General features: G+C 36.7%; 2 protein-coding genes across 2 annotated transcripts; one reads left to right on the top strand and one right to left on the bottom strand.

Moving 5' to 3' along the window:
* Positions 1-770: 770 nt before the first annotated feature.
* mts (protein phosphatase 2 catalytic subunit mts) lies at positions 771-6,722 on the bottom strand. Its single transcript, XM_019061952.2, has 5 exons — positions 6,491-6,722; positions 3,688-3,897; positions 2,775-3,038; positions 2,174-2,454; positions 771-1,698 (listed from the first exon to the last, which is right to left on the bottom strand). The coding sequence occupies exons 1-5, from the start codon at positions 6,590-6,592 to the stop codon at positions 1,626-1,628; spliced, it is 930 nt and encodes a 309-aa protein (XP_018917497.1). The 5' UTR covers positions 6,593-6,722; the 3' UTR covers positions 771-1,625.
* A 47-nt stretch (positions 6,723-6,769) lies between these two features.
* Positions 6,770-14,855, top strand: LOC109044303 (peroxisome biogenesis factor 2). The gene is made up of 7 exons (XM_019061953.2): positions 6,770-6,916; positions 8,970-9,047; positions 9,869-9,931; positions 11,118-11,282; positions 11,588-11,785; positions 13,070-13,270; positions 14,095-14,855. Exons 1-7 carry the CDS (start codon positions 6,875-6,877, stop codon positions 14,200-14,202), a joined length of 855 nt encoding a protein of 284 aa, XP_018917498.2. The 5' UTR covers positions 6,770-6,874; the 3' UTR covers positions 14,203-14,855.
* Positions 14,856-15,314: the final 459 nt, after the last annotated feature.

Genomic DNA, 15,314 nt, shown 5'->3' with positions numbered 1-15,314 from the left:
CCAACTGTAATCTCTCTATTTTTTCTGCTGTCTAAAGCTTGATTGTAATACTTAGACGGCGTAAGTGTACAATCACATATCTCATTTGCGGTGTCTGAAAACCTCCGCCTGTATGTAATTTCAAAGGAGAATAAATTGACATCATTCCTTGAAGTTTATGCAGAATTTTCTTCGCACAGAGAGGAAAAGTTAAATAAGCAGTTTTAAAGAATTGCCATTGAGTAGTTTTCAGTCTAAAGAATAAAGTATGACAGGAGGTCTGCGACGTCGCAAACCGAGTTATGTGATTGCCGACTTACACCGTCGACTTGTCAGTTATAGCATAGAACAGTGGTAACAAAATTTCCTGAAGTTGCTGTCGACCTAGTCGCCTGAAGTGGGAGAGCCTTCATGAGCACGGACGAAAATGGGTTTGCTTTATGGGTTAGTTGAAATCATTAAAAAAGTTTGGCTTTGATAACAAGAGAATGATCAAGGCTTGCATTCTTGTGGATGCAGTCTACTTATTCTGTTGAGTCAGATCTATAGATTTTCTTCAATTGTTCAGTTACATGAGGAGCTTTGAAGCATTAACTTTCCTTGCCCTGGTATTAACATTTGATAAACTACCTTCCTTTCTTGCTTTAGAAACAAATATTAATACGTTCTGGTAGAAACAGAATAAAGGATTTTCCACACAAATTAAGCAATTGAGAAACAAACTCAAGAAAATGGGTAAACAAGGCTAAAATACATACAAAATGCCTCGGAGATTGAGAAATGAAGAAACCTTTTTCAAGTTAAAAATGCACATTTTATTGTAATTTACACTTGTACATGATAATCTTGAAAAATATCAAGACAGCGTTAGAATTGTGTGATTATTATGAAAGATGAATACTGCGATGGACATTACGATGATCAAATAAAAGACCAGCTTTTATCTTTGATTTAGAGAGAAATTGCTTGGTCAAGGAGAGCAATTTATTTGATATCAGCATATTAGACACGTATTTAGGCAGAAGGAGAACCTTCTTTAGAAAGCAGAGTGAAGAAGATTGTATGTGTAAACTTCTCTGCTACTAAAATTTCGTGCATTAAATGTAGATTAAAATATAGTACAAGATGGTAAATAGCAGATGTCCTTTACAATAAATACACTGGGAAGAAATGAATTAATAGATGGATAGGGATAAAAGTTTCAAATCAAACTAATCTATACCAAGATGGGAATCTCTCTGCGAGACTAACATCATTAAACCAAGAGACAGAAGGTTATCTTTGTAGTAATTATGACATTTATTAAAGCCACCTAAACACAATTAACACAATATTTCTGTATAAAAATTAATTAATAAATAAACAAAAAAAAAAATTGTGAGTCAAAGAGATGGTCCATAACTCACACAGTTAAAAAAATTCAACAAATAACTTCGCTTAACTTGCAAAAAAATTACGATTTTCATTAAAATCTCGCTTCTAATTTTTATTTTTAAACATTATTTTTATTTTATTCATTCATTATTCTCACACAGAACACTTTACTAACTCCACATTCAAAGATGTTCATTCATATGTTTCTATACAAATTTAGACTTAAATTAATGCGTAATTTCTTACAGTCAATCAATTATAATACGGTCCATTTACAAGAAATAATCAGGTGTGCGGCGGGTTACGTGTGGTTCTCCTCTGCGAGGTGCGGGATCAAACTGTAGGCTGTAATTTAAATAAAAAAAAGCAACATTAGTCACATTACCAATTTAAATTATTTTCTCAGTATCAGTGGGTTAGTTTTAAACAGTCTAGCTGGTCTTATTTTCTCATATGTTGCCCCTTCTTTCATGAGAACTTCAGAAATATTCTACAGAGAGAAACCAGAGGGTTATTCCAGCCTAGGGGAGCATGTCTGCTTGACTGCAACACCCCTGTATTTTTAATCCTCTCAAACAGAGGGCCTGAGTCTCCTGTGACCGTAATTACTACTTTAACTGAGTTCTTTTCTAGCTCTGCAGCATGAAGTAGTGGAGAAATATCTACTTCCGTGACAAGAGATAAAAAGATAAATAGCCTGGAGAGTGGACTAAACCATGATTAGATTCTTTCAAACTCTTTCCTACAATGTTGTCAACGATTATTGCAAAACCACCAGGAAGTTTGAAACAGAAAGAGGAGACGGACAAAAAGCACTTACAATGAGTATTTGAGGCCATCATCCAGTTCCATGATTGCAGCTTGATTTCCGCACCTATAACAATAATTTGGAGCTGAAAATATCGTGACAACGTTACGATCATGACACCAGTTGTATCCTTCCATTACAAGTTGATGTGCTCGAGAAACTAGTGTAAGACCGTTAGAGTGGTTGAACGTTTCCGAAATGTCTTGGCCGAAAGTGTAACCAGCACCACGGGGTGAGATTCCCCATCCTCCTCGATCATCTGGGTCTGACCAAAGAAGGTCGCACATGGGACCCTGCAAAAAACAAATGAAACAAATATTAGGAAAAAGCTTAAAAGAAACAAGTATTTTACAACAATGTGCTGAATGATTCCCTGAAGGAAAAGATTAAAAATAAAATATTTTGACAGGTTCATTGCATATGATTTAGCAATAGGGATCTCCTACAATGAATGTTGTGAGCAAATTAATGTATAATTAGGAGATGGATTTGATTTACATTTTTGTCCAGTGATAGGATTTTTCAAACAGCCGCTTGCTGTATGCAATGCTGGGCACATGGACACGCAGAGTGATAATAGATGAAAGAGAGTAGTTATGGCTGAAAAACTTACTTCATGAGGAACTTCTTGTAGCCGATCTAGTGCACGAATATGATCTAGGGTGTCGATTGATGGTGAGAGACCACCATGCAGACAGAAGATTTGTCCATCAACTAACGCAGTCAGTGGTAGATAATCAAAAAGGTCCGTGAAAAATTTCCAAACATTGGCATTCCCATATTTTCGCAAACATTCATCATAAAAACCATAAACTTGAGTGATTTGCCGGGACTCATGATTTCCTCTTAAAATAGTTATTCTTTCTCTATAACGAACCTGAGGGGGAAACAGAACATAAAATTTGTGCACTTTATTCATAGATAGTCAAACATGAGAAAACAATGTGAAAACTGATCAAAACTAGATGTGAACTTCAATTCTTTGCGAGAAATGAAGGTTCTTTCTCCTTGTTCAGAAATCCAAAGATCTAGATGCAGGGTACAGTAGTACAGATTTACGGAAAATAGGTCGGAGGCACCCACTTTTTCTACTTTATTTTTTGTAAGAATGGAGTAAACTAAGCTCCCAGGAATTTTTCAGATTTTTTTTTTATCCCTAATTGGCAACGGACCCCATTTGGAAGATACCAAAAATGAAACCTATTAGAAATTATATGTTTGGCGCATGCTGAGTATGCAGCCAGGCAAAGGAAACAGCGTTTGCTGATTGGCTGAACTCATATTCAGGGATTGTCTTGCTACATCAAATAGACTGTCAGTTTTTAATTGATCGGATTTTGATTAGCTTCTTTCCCCTCTGGGTAATAATTTTTTTAGTTATTCCACAAAACTTTGCAAATGAAAAACTATACCGCAACCCTGTAAAAATTCCTTGCCACTTAACCATTTGGAAATTCCATACGTTTGTCAATCCAGCGTTTTTACCACACAACCTAACGCCCTATTTTATTGCAAAAATCACTCACCTTTAAAGCAACTAAAAGTGTAACTGTTTCAACAGAGTAGTATCCACGATCAACATAGTCGCCCATAAATAAATAATTCGTGTCTGGAGATTTGCCACCTATTCGAAACAATTCCATGAGGTCGTGAAACTGACCGTGGACATCTCCACACACTGTGACAGGACATTTCACTTCCTGAACATTTGATTCCCTCGTCAAAATTTCCTTGGCCTGGAAAAAAAAAAATTAGATTAGATATAGAACAGTTTATTGAGTGTGGACAGTCAAGCAACACTGTGTAAAATATGAGACCCAAGCTCTCAGAAACCAGTGAGAATCCATTTACAATAATCCTGGATACCGTAAAAGAAATAGGGATTTTTCAACGAAATAATAAGTATGAGGTAGTTTAGCAAGGTTATGAGAATGCATATTTGGTTAATATTGATCTCCAGGCAGGCATTTCAGCAACTTTAGGATACATTTAACAGGGAATCATTAGCAAATGGTTCATAATTTTAACATAATTTTAAGATTCCAACATTTTAGGAAGACAAGACCCTAGATCCTGGGAGTGGGAGGTTAAAATCCAATGCATGTAGACTTAGGTTTGTTTACTGCAGAATTACTAGTTAAAGGCTGAAAAATGTCTCAGACTTTACTGCAACTATTGAAAACAAAAATCTGGAAATAAATTACTTGTCGGCACTTAATTTATTTGTCCACCTGCCGTTGGAAAAAGTCTAGAATTCCTGAACTTATAGGAAAGGAGGGCGTTTGGTGCAGAGAGACAGATGTGATTAAACAATACATGAGACCTTATGACGAATGATATACAGTGCGAGGGAGGTAGAATTCTATTATGTACTTGATTTTGATATCTCGGTTGATGCAACTTGGGCAGTGCTAATTTGTGCGCAGTGGACACGACATGAAAAGCTGCTCAGTGAGTTTAAATCATGGTATCTAGAATTTACATTTTTCCCATTCCTCGATAATCTTCTGATTTGTCTTGATAATTACGGAATAATTCCCTTGTGAAAACTCCAGATTTCCGCTTATTTTCCTCTAGGTTCTCATGGAAAAACATGATTCTTCACCAAAGTATGAAAAATTAAATTTTTTCATCTCTAGCCTGATTCTTTGCAGCCGAGTCAACAAAATTCCCAATTGAAAATTTAATCTCAAAACACAGAGAGAAGAAATTCCCGGTTTTTGGCATCAATTCCCTGTAATTCCCTAATTTCCCCCGATATTTTTTACTCCCTGACAAACCCCAGAAACTCCCAGTTTAAGCAAAGCCTCAACACCATGGTTTAAATTAGCTTTTTATGAGCTTTGAGCTTAAATATGAATGATTCTGATAGGTGAATGTCTGCCGATTCACTTTTTACAATACGTATGCATCACTCACTGAAGTTTTAGGTTCCAGGTGAGCTTGGTGTTAATTAAGGCTTTGACTGACTCTTGTGGGGCACACTTTTTTTTAACATCAGTTTATCTCTGATGACATTGAAACTCTTCTAACTCCTATTTACATACATAGCTAAATTAAATTCAATGCACCAATGTACCATGGCGCCTTTCCTTCATCGTGATTCGTGATACACGAGTCATATGGTTCTTAATCATTTATCAGCAACGCGGTAAATGCTTAGAATTAAAGCCTGATGCATTCAAATATCTTTCTTAAATTTTTTTCATTCCATTGGTTATTGACATGTTAAGCTATCATCCTCTTAGGTACTCATTTCCTCGTATTTTAAGTTTAAGCTGCATAGGCTCCTCAATTTTTAGAGTGCAATAGAGGATTTATTGCATACTCTTCAGGAATGAATATGAACACTGGAATTAAAATGGCAGATCTCATGTCTCACTCAGCGAGTGGGTAAATTCATTTAGCGGTGATTGGGTGTATTGCAACCAAGGCGCCCCTGAGCAGCAGAAGTATGTAGGTATCCAACACAGAAACTGTACCTAATAAACCTCTCCTTGTGGATTGTAAGTCAAATCATCTTACTTTTTACCTTTATTCTGTTTTTCATGAATTTCAATTCGGACATACAAGTTTGTTGATACAAACCAATGGTAGACTATTAATTTTTGAGTTACAAATGACAGCAAAATAAGCCTCATTAAATGAAACAACAGGTGTAATCCTTAATCTTAAATTAAGCTTAAAAATTATATTATAGCCAAGGATTTACCCATGAGGACAGCTTCCTACTTCCTTCATTATCAATCTGGCTCAGGGAAAAACTTTGAGTTGACCCTTCCTGTGATGAAGTCAGGTCAGGGCGGTGCTAACTTGGATTAGGCAAAGCTTACCGAAGATGGTGATGGATTAAAAGGGTTGAGTGGGCAAAAGCATAAACTTCCAAGATGGGGTTATGTGAAAGACAAGCTAATTGATAAAGATAAAGAAAAATGGTAATGACCACACCAACTAATCAATTCTTCCAATCACAACGGTTTGGAGGTTAACATTGGAGCACACTACTTCCCGATGGGATTGACGCATCAAGGGGCCTGCTGTACTACACGAACTGATTAGAGCCAGAGGAATGATAGGGAGAATAGTTCTTGGGAAGAGTACCCTTAGATACAAACCAAACCATCCGAACAGATGCCACTGTACGTTCAAAGCGATGAGGCAAGAGTGCAGACTTCTTGTCATGAAGTCGTAAAAAGGGCAACAATTTAGGGCAAAAATATAGAGGCAGATGAATGAATCTTTGCTAGTCTAATGCAAAAAAGTTAGGCTTCGCTGGAAAAGTTCAAAATTGATAGAAGATGATAAATAATGAATTATAAAGCTACATACCTTATCGCACAATGTTTTGACTTGACTTTCAGTTAACTGTTTACACTCATTAAGTTGTTCTATCCACTGATCAAGCTCCTTCAATGAAGCTTTTTCCTCCATGCTAAATATTAAAATTATTAAAAACTACTGAAAAATAAAACTAAAAGCAGGAAATGAAACTTATATCAAGAAAATTTGCGGGCTAACGCTGAAACGGCTCCTATGACTGTGACAGAACAAAATGGCCGAACCGCAGCCGTAATTAGCGCACCGTTAAACTTTCACGACTTTGCACCGACCAACACCCTCAACTGTAACACACACCTAACCTCCAACCCTGATTAACTGATAAGCTGATAACAGCCGTTCTATTATTTTTTTTTATAGAAATAATCACAGAAAATGAGCAAATTCATCGAAAAAAGAGCATCAAGAGTTACCTCTGTAAGTATCCTTAAGAATTTTCATTGCTATTTGTTTTTTTACCAATAAAATAATCCTCTTGCTCCATAATCAACAATAGCTTTTGATCAGTCATCGTCGAAGGCAACAAGACTGTTATCAGACCTATCTGGGCCCATGGCTCCCAAATTTGGGGAACTGCTCCCCCTCCTCTCTTAAAATTCTACAAGTTGCACGGAACAAATTCCTGCGTAAAATTACCGGTTAACATAACTATTGTTATGTAGATGTCATTCATTCAAATGCAAACATGAAGACTGTCCAAGAACACCTCACACGTCTCTTCCTACGTCTTGCACGTCTTGGCCATGTACTCATAGCCAGGCTTAATCATCATCCAAACGAAGAAGCACTAAACCTTCTAGACAACAGCCAAGACCTTTGCCGTCTCAAGAGAACCTATATCTTGGACCTGTACGCTCCATATGACTCCCAGTAACAGTACGAGACCACCCACTCAAGTTCCTATTTATGACTTTTCGCACTAGCATAAGCTCAAATTACTATTTATGGCTTTTTGTACTAGCATAAGCTACTGAGTAGTAAGTGCCCATGGTAATCGTCTGATAGTTGCCTCGAAGAGCCCTTTGAAGCGAATGCGTTGACTCACTGTATGCAGCGCCCGTAAGTTCGAATTGCGCGGCAAGCAGTGGCTTACCCGCCCACCTGCTACTTCTCCCAGAATACTACACAAGCCAAAAACATTATCAAAGTTGATTGCTGACTATGCGATACCAAAATTTTATTTTTTTTTTATTATTATTATTGGAATGTTAACAACAATCTACAAGGAGTATGTATTCAGTTGACTTTGGACAAGACGCCTCACAATTATGATGTTTTCAGTAATCTTGTCAAACCTGTTGACTCCTCAAGTTTAGTCATATTAATCGCAGTTTAGTGTACAAAGAACTGACTTTACGCCACATTCATCGATTGGAAGGCCATCGCAGCCATTTGGCTTTGTCATTACTCGACAACAGCGAAACTCAAAGAAGACTAAAAAGACGACACATACTCGACATATTCTTTACTGCAGACACAGGAGATCCTTAAGATATTCCCCACCACTTCATAGAATTCACCACCCATCAAAGAAACAAACAATTTCCAAATCACTATCAAGCTAAACCCTAAACCACACGTCGAGAAAAGAAATTTCCCCCTAAAAATAAAAATCCTCGCGGCAATAGCACCCGTTAGGAACGGAACAAAGCAACTTCACTAAAGCTGAGTAAATTCAAATCACCCGCTCGGCTGTCAGCCAACAGGGAATCCCCCCCACCACCTCACCGACTTGGAAGGTCGTCAGCGAGGCCTCCCTCGCCTCGCCAAGCTCTATGAACCCCTGCGATTGGTAGTACACTCCCGATCGCCCCCACGCTATCACAACGCTACAACGGTCGCCGATTGGCCAGAAGCCAGATTGCACCATACTCAAACCAACAACAGGTCTGGACTGTTCATGGTGTGGTTTGTATTCTTAATTATTTCGTAGTTTATTTTCTCCTAATGTACCTATCTTGTGTTCGCCTCTGTAAGTCATGAGCAATTTAAGAAACTTTATATCTTAATTATGGTGTCCAATCCTAGGACCCCACATTCTCTTCCCTCCTCATACTCGACACAAGGGATGCTGACTGAGCCCAAGACAGCAGACGCCTGAGCGGGGTAATGAAAAATCTGGACAAGGGGAAAATCCTTAAGCCTTGATTTATGCACCCTGATGATTTTGGATAGAGATCAAGGTGCATTTTCCTCGAAAAAGTGTCCAAGTGGAGCTTTATCCTTTGAAGAAGCTTCCCGGGACTCTCCACTCACTGGATGAAAATCACAGCTTTACACTTTAAAAATGTGCGAAAGAACTCAGAAAAATCGGGCAAGAGAAGAAACAAGTAATTACTCCACATAGATGTATTTACTTACCTTTTTTTTGTTGGAAAATAGAATATTTTTCAAGTTTTGATTCAGTCCTGCTCTGTTCTTTTCTGATTAAAGCACTTGGCAAACACTGACGTAGTAAATTTTGTTTCAGTGGGATGCATTATTGTTGGATGAAGAGTTATTGAATATCCTGAAGTCTCAAGTTCAAGCAGCTCTAAAGTACTTTCCAGTGAGCATTTTAGTTTATTTTTATTAGATTCATCACACTCAAAGATACACATCAGATGCAAGCATATTGTCAGCTAAGGAAAAACATCTCAAAGTCTCTTCTTGATTATTTTCTTCTTCTCATCTATTTACTATAACATGTATATTCTGATTCATTAATACATCTAAATCGAAAAATGATGGCAGGATTTCTGCCTCTTTTTTATCCTTGTAGAGGAAAACAGAAATAGTTGGTTAATATACAAAAAGTACCACATGCCTCTTTTTTTGAAGCAAACTGTGAAGCCCATCAATTGCGATTTGCCGAGGACTTTAAATTGAATCTTTTTCTTTAGCTTTGAAATTAGGCCTTATGTGGGTCTTTGACTTAGAAATTTCCACAATTGCAGCATATCCTGATGATATAAAAGTTGTATTTTAGCCCCAAAAATTTTCCCTCAAATTTAATGATGATAACAGATGACATCCTGTATTTTCAATCTGAATATTCAAGTGTTTCAGTTTTTGGGAAGACACTTCTCAAGGGTTTATGCATCCATACCTAAAACTAAGAATGATTAGAACCATGGTAATTTCGAAGCACCATATTCGGTTGTTTGGATTACTTTTCGCCGATTGTGAGCCCAAAAATCGTTTTTTTGCATAACCTCTGTCAGTGCATAGTAATCAAGTCTGGTAAATATTTTTTCAAGCTCATCGGAGATATTTTTCAACAGCACAGTCAAAGGAATATGATTTACATTTTGCCTTGGCAAAGAATTGTTTCAGCTGCCCATTAGCTTGATCTTATATTGAAGCAACCCCCTCTCTGCTTATTTTCAGCCATGGATTGTTGACCGGCTGGAAACAAAAACCAGTATCATCTTAAATCTAATTATATGGAAGGTGAGCGATGGATTCAACAATTTTTCAAAGCCAATTTTTTTCTTGACTCTCAAGGACTCCTCACTTTAGCAATGTGCCTGAAGAATTGAAAAACTTTTCCATGGTGATTTTTCACATTATCAGTTTTTTTGGTTTTTTTTTTGTGGCATCATGTATGAATGACTCCTCCCTTAAAATTTATATCAGACAACACGCTCTTTTCTAAGCTAACAGCTTTCAAAGTTAAATGAATTAAAGTTTTCAGTGACAGAATAGCATGAGCTCTGGAAAGAATTCACAAACGTTTTTTTTTTTTGTTTTTTTTTTTTTTTGGTGGTGGTATACTTACCTAACTTTTTTCCAAAAATAGCTGCCTTTAGAGTTATGTCCCCAAGACTCATTGAAAATCAATTAATATATGTCTTATTCTGCCCATAATTTTTCACCACAAGGGAGCAAATTAAGTTGCTTCACTGTATCTCTCAGTTCTGGCCTCAAGATTAGGATCCCAACACTTCCAAAAGGCGTTTATGGTTTTTTTCTTGATTTCAACTCATTATTTTAGGGGGCTCTAACTGGAGGGCAAAGTAAAATAATTAAATACATTAGTATCATTTTCATTATTTGTTAGATCGTGCAAAATTATTTTATTTTCCTCATCTCTTTTCTTATAAGCTCACCAGTTGCCAGAAAAACTACCCCCAAAAACAATGATGCTGGTTTGGCAAAATTTTTTCAATTTTGGAGGCAATTACATATTTTAAAACTGATTAATCGCATGGAAAGATTGATGTTTGAGTTTTTTTTTTTGGGGGGGGGGGGGGGGCAGTAAGTAAAGTAATCATGACTTTTGGTTAAATCCTCAAAAACATTGAAGAATACCTCTAATACCTCCTTTAAGGTGTTGGAATCCTAATTTTATCCTAAGTTTGGAAAGCGTGTTGATAAATACACGGATTAACCTCATATTGTTCCGTTTGAAGCAATATGGGTGTTAGAATTGGAAGTCAAGTAATTAATATCTCAGGATTTGGGGACTCACAGCTCTGAAAGGATGCTTTTTCTGGGAAAAATATTGTACCACCCAAATGTCTCATTTTGACTTGAAGAATTAACTAATTTATATTATATTCATAATTTGTCATTTAAACTCACAACATCTTGTGTGTAATTCTCTTGCTTTAATTGATTTTCCATCTGATTTCAGATGTCTGTCTTGCAGTCTCAGAGCACATTCGGCCAACAGATGCTAAGTCTAAAGTACTCGCAGGGAACATTCTCGACCCACAAAGGATATGCCCTCTTAATTCTTCAAATGCTCAATGACTTCTGGAGGTTAAAGATAGAGCGAATATCAAACCATTTTCCTCACGTGAGTAAACTGCCCTTTTAAAAAATCATTGACGTAAATGAAACATGATGCGAGAGTGATGATTTTAAAGAGGACAGCAGTCAGAGCAAAAAGAATAGTTGCAGGCCTGCAAAAATTACAAAATTAAAGGATTGATTGGTCCTTTACACCGATTGTTGACATATGGAGCTTTTTTTTTCTTATTCTATTTAAAAAAAAAAGAAAAAAAAGGAAAAAATTAACATCAAGCTTAAAAGATTCTAGAAGGACTTTTCTACCAATGTACATGATCCCAGAATATTTTTAAAAGTGATTTTTCTTTCCAGGTCAAACAATTTGTACATTGGGTGGACGTCACTATGGATGTTCTCAGATTGACCAATTTTCTAGTGTTCCTGCGAAATGGAGACTATCCCACACTGACCAACCGATTACTTGGTCTCAAAATCGTCTCTGTTGCGCGCAGTCCTCGAATGATAGGATACAATTACATGACCAGAGAACTACTGTGGCATGGTTTCATTGTAAGTTCAGTTGACTTTTTATCAGCCATTAAATTAGGTGATCCTTGTTGACCCACATTTTGTGGTCCCTCTTATATATAATAAGAACCAACAAACAGCATTTGTTTGTTGGTTCTTATTCAAGATAAAATAGACCATGTGACTTGGATTTTTAAGTGGAAAAGAAGATTGTTGTATTGTTCTTTTTCAACTGGTTGAGACTGCCAGGAAGGCTGGTGATTCTAGGTAATATGAGCAAGACTGCCGGAGTTCACAAGTCTTCAAAAAATGGAGCTAGCCTACAGCCCCCTGACAGGGATTTGCCTGTACCACTTTTTGGAGGAGGGGTTAGCCTTTGATACAAAGGTAGGGCATGTTTGATGGATCTTTGATTTAACTCTCTATTCCTGTGTCCAATTTTGAGAGCGAGTTCATGATGCTTCTGGGTTTTGTCTAAAATCAACTTCTTAGCTTAAAAAAAAGCTTTTAAAGTTGAGATGGAGGAGCTCTATTAAATAGTTTACCTCCATATTCAGCCTAATTCTGCATAGAGGGATGAGACTGAATGCTTGGGTTGATGTCATTCAAGATAATACAGTAAGTGCTTTGAAAAAGATAAACCACAAAACAAATTAGTATCTTAGTTTTGTTTTAGATCTGTAAGTAACATAAACTCAGGGGTAAGCTCATTTCCTCAACTGTGAATTTTGTCAAAAATCAGCTAAAAACGCAACCCTAAGAAGGCCACTGTGGGAGAAAGAGAAATCTCAAAAGTTTGGAACAATGGCTTAAGAGCCTCTTTCCAATAGATAGAGAAATGAAAAAAATGAAAAAAATACTTGGGGTTGGTGGAGAGCAACTTTATTTAATTATTATTTTTTTTTTTTTTTTTGGTGATTCGGCATAGAATGACTTATGTCCTCTCCACGAGTAATGCTCATTGAAGAGATATTAGTAGAATTCAGTGCATACTGACTCAAGGCAAGAATTTATCCGCAGAATTTTACCCTTGCGCATGTCTTTGCGGTGCTTTTTAGAGGTAGTGCTAATGTTATCCGTTTCAAGAGTTGGACAAGAAAAATAGTACTCATATTCACATTGAAACTAAATGCAAGAATCAAAATTGTTTAGCTGTTGCATTATCAAAGTTGGCCATCTAATTTATTGGTGTCAGAACTTTTTTTTAATTGAGTCGTCAATCTCAGTGTGAACAATACTTCAATAACTTTCCTAATAAGTATGAATATGAGTTCAAATAGTTCAGAATGTTTTAATAAATTTATATTTTTTCTACCTTCTTGACAGGAAATGCTTGGATTTGCATTGCCTCTAATAAATTATCAGTACTTCAGAAAGAAACTTCTTCAAGTGATCTCAAAACCCTCGACAAGTACCAGAGAATCTGCATCTTTCTCCACCAGGTCGAAATGTGCATTTTGCAACGAAACTCCTATTTTGCCAGTTCATATCGATTGTTCTCACATATTTTGTTACTATTGTTTAGAGGTAAGTTTTTATCCAAGAAAACGTCCTTTTCTTTCTATTAAGAGCTTATTGACAATTAAGTACCATGTCAAGGAGATCCATCCGTACTATGATTGGCCCATTTATTTAGTTATATGATGCTATTTAAGTGGGTTTAAGGCATGTTTATTGCTTTACCTCAGGAACCGCTTAGTATCCCACGAATGAATGTCAAGAAAATGCTTTAGGGCTATGTATGGGCCAACTTGAAAAATAAACAAAAGTTTGAGTTGTTCGAGTTTGTCCAACATTGCATGCAACAACAATTGCATGAGCCTAGAATCTGCTCTCCAGAAAAAAACTTCTCTCATTTAATCAGCTATTTCTGCAGAGACCCCGTGGGTCTCTGTTTTGAACAGTCAGGAAACAGTTTTGAAGTATGCCATAAAATGCGGTAGTTCAGATTCGACCAAATGGTTGAACCACAGACCATAGTGTGCTGAATTGATGGGAAGAAGCAATCATGCTTACGCATTGAATTGCTTTAAACTGGTTCTTTAACTCAAGCAGAAATTTTTATTGGAACAATTGGTCACAGAAAGGAATTAGTTAGATTGGCCTGAACCTTAGTTTTGAGGGCCTGAAGGCAGGCCTCAACTGGCAAAGCTTTTTTCAATGCGCTCAACTTGTTTTGCGTTAAGGTTTAATGAGGGAACTTGTCATGTCATATCACCTTTAGTGGTAATGTGAGACTGTTTTTGAATACAACTGTCTTCCACAGAATTTATTAAATAAGAAACAAGTTCAATTTCTTGATGCATCCAAATATTTTTCGTTTTCATACTACTTCCTTTTGTATTTTTCAGTCGAACAGGATGATTGACATGAAGTATGAATGTCCTGTATGCTTCCGTTCACAAGAATCAGCCGCTCGAGTTACAAGCGAAGATTCTAAGACAGATGGAATCAGCTGATACTAAAGTAAACAGAACCGAGATGTGGTTTCCAGATTATTCTAACTATCTTTAAAGGTTTTTGTCGCCAAAGATTGAATCTCAGACACTTTCATCTACCTATATTACAGTGAGATATGAAGCACTTTTTCCATGACCACTTCTCTTGAGACACTCACAAATTTTGGCAGCCCTGGATCAACCAGACCAGCGGGGCAGGAGGATGTCAACCTGACAGAATCACGTGACTCATTGCGTCCCTCATATCAAGCAGTGGAAACATCAAATAAGCAAGCAGCGGGGAGGATTATACACAAAATTACACAAATTGACGCTTAAAATTTTACCAAAATTCTTGTGGTTTGCATCAGAAACTGGTGTTTCCTGTGGAGGGCAATTTATTGTCATGGGACAGCAAATATGAGCTTTCCTAATGATCTATGAAGAGGTATGGAAGAAGATCGTTGGGAGCAGTCAGAGTATGGTGGTTTTGCCGCCACTCTGGGTTTTTGGTGGTGCTGGGGCCAGCTCTTATCCCTGGGAAAGCACTACTAGTGGGGCCTAAATTCCCTAAGTCACCTTTGATGTGATGAAAATGTTCTTTTTTTCTTCTTTTTTGTTTTGTTGAAGTTTTGAAGCCTTGAAGTTTTTTAATAACATGTTACCAACAGTAATTTCGTGTTTCCTCATTTTAAAATCATTATCTCCTTAAAATTTCTCTCGTTGAAAGTAGTTTCTTCAATTTTGCTTTAAAAATGATCTTCGGTCATCACTTTACCATTCTTGGATAGTTTTGTTTGTAACTGAATGACTCTGACTCTAAAATTGATTTTTCCTTAGAAATTTTTAAGCGCTCTCAAGTATTTCTCTTAAATTTGCTTTTAGAAAAAACAAAGAAATGGGTTTTTTATAATCTGTTCACCATTCTTGAATTACTTAAAATAGGAATAACTCTTGATTATAAGTTAATAGCTCCTCAGAAAATGGCTCGTTTTCACAAGTAGTTCTATTTCAGTCATCCGTCTACCATTCTTGATTACCTTTTTTTTTTCTTTTGGAAAATGAGCGACTTGTATCCAGAGTTAGAAGAAATTTGCTCATACTTCCAATTGAATCGGCTCGTGTGAAAACCG

The sequence above is a fragment of the Bemisia tabaci genome, chromosome 3 (genome assembly GCF_918797505.1).
Source record: "Bemisia tabaci chromosome 3, PGI_BMITA_v3".
Classification (NCBI taxonomy): Eukaryota; Metazoa; Arthropoda; class Insecta; order Hemiptera; family Aleyrodidae; genus Bemisia; species Bemisia tabaci.
Note: the sequence above shows the minus strand (reverse complement) of the source record. Positions and strands in the feature narration are given on the sequence as shown.

Bases quoted from the DNA above. Each gene is read 5' to 3' on its own strand.
- mts (XM_019061952.2), bottom strand. From the start codon at position 6,592: ATGGAGGAAAAAGCTTCATTGAAGGAGCTTGATCAGTGGATAGAACAA. The intron at 3,039-3,687 runs GTGAGTGATTTT...TTTCCCCCTCAG, and splicing joins CACTTTTAGTTGCTTTAAAG to GTTCGTTATAGAGAAAGAAT. The intron at 2,455-2,774 runs GTAAGTTTTTCA...TGTTTTTTGCAG, and splicing joins TACAAGAAGTTCCTCATGAA to GGTCCCATGTGCGACCTTCT.
- LOC109044303 (XM_019061953.2), top strand. From the start codon at position 6,875: ATGAGCAAATTCATCGAAAAAAGAGCATCAAGAGTTACCTCT. The intron at 9,932-11,117 runs GTGAGCGATGGA...ATCTGATTTCAG, and splicing joins TAAATCTAATTATATGGAAG to ATGTCTGTCTTGCAGTCTCA. The intron at 11,283-11,587 runs GTGAGTAAACTG...TTTTCTTTCCAG, and splicing joins TATCAAACCATTTTCCTCAC to GTCAAACAATTTGTACATTG.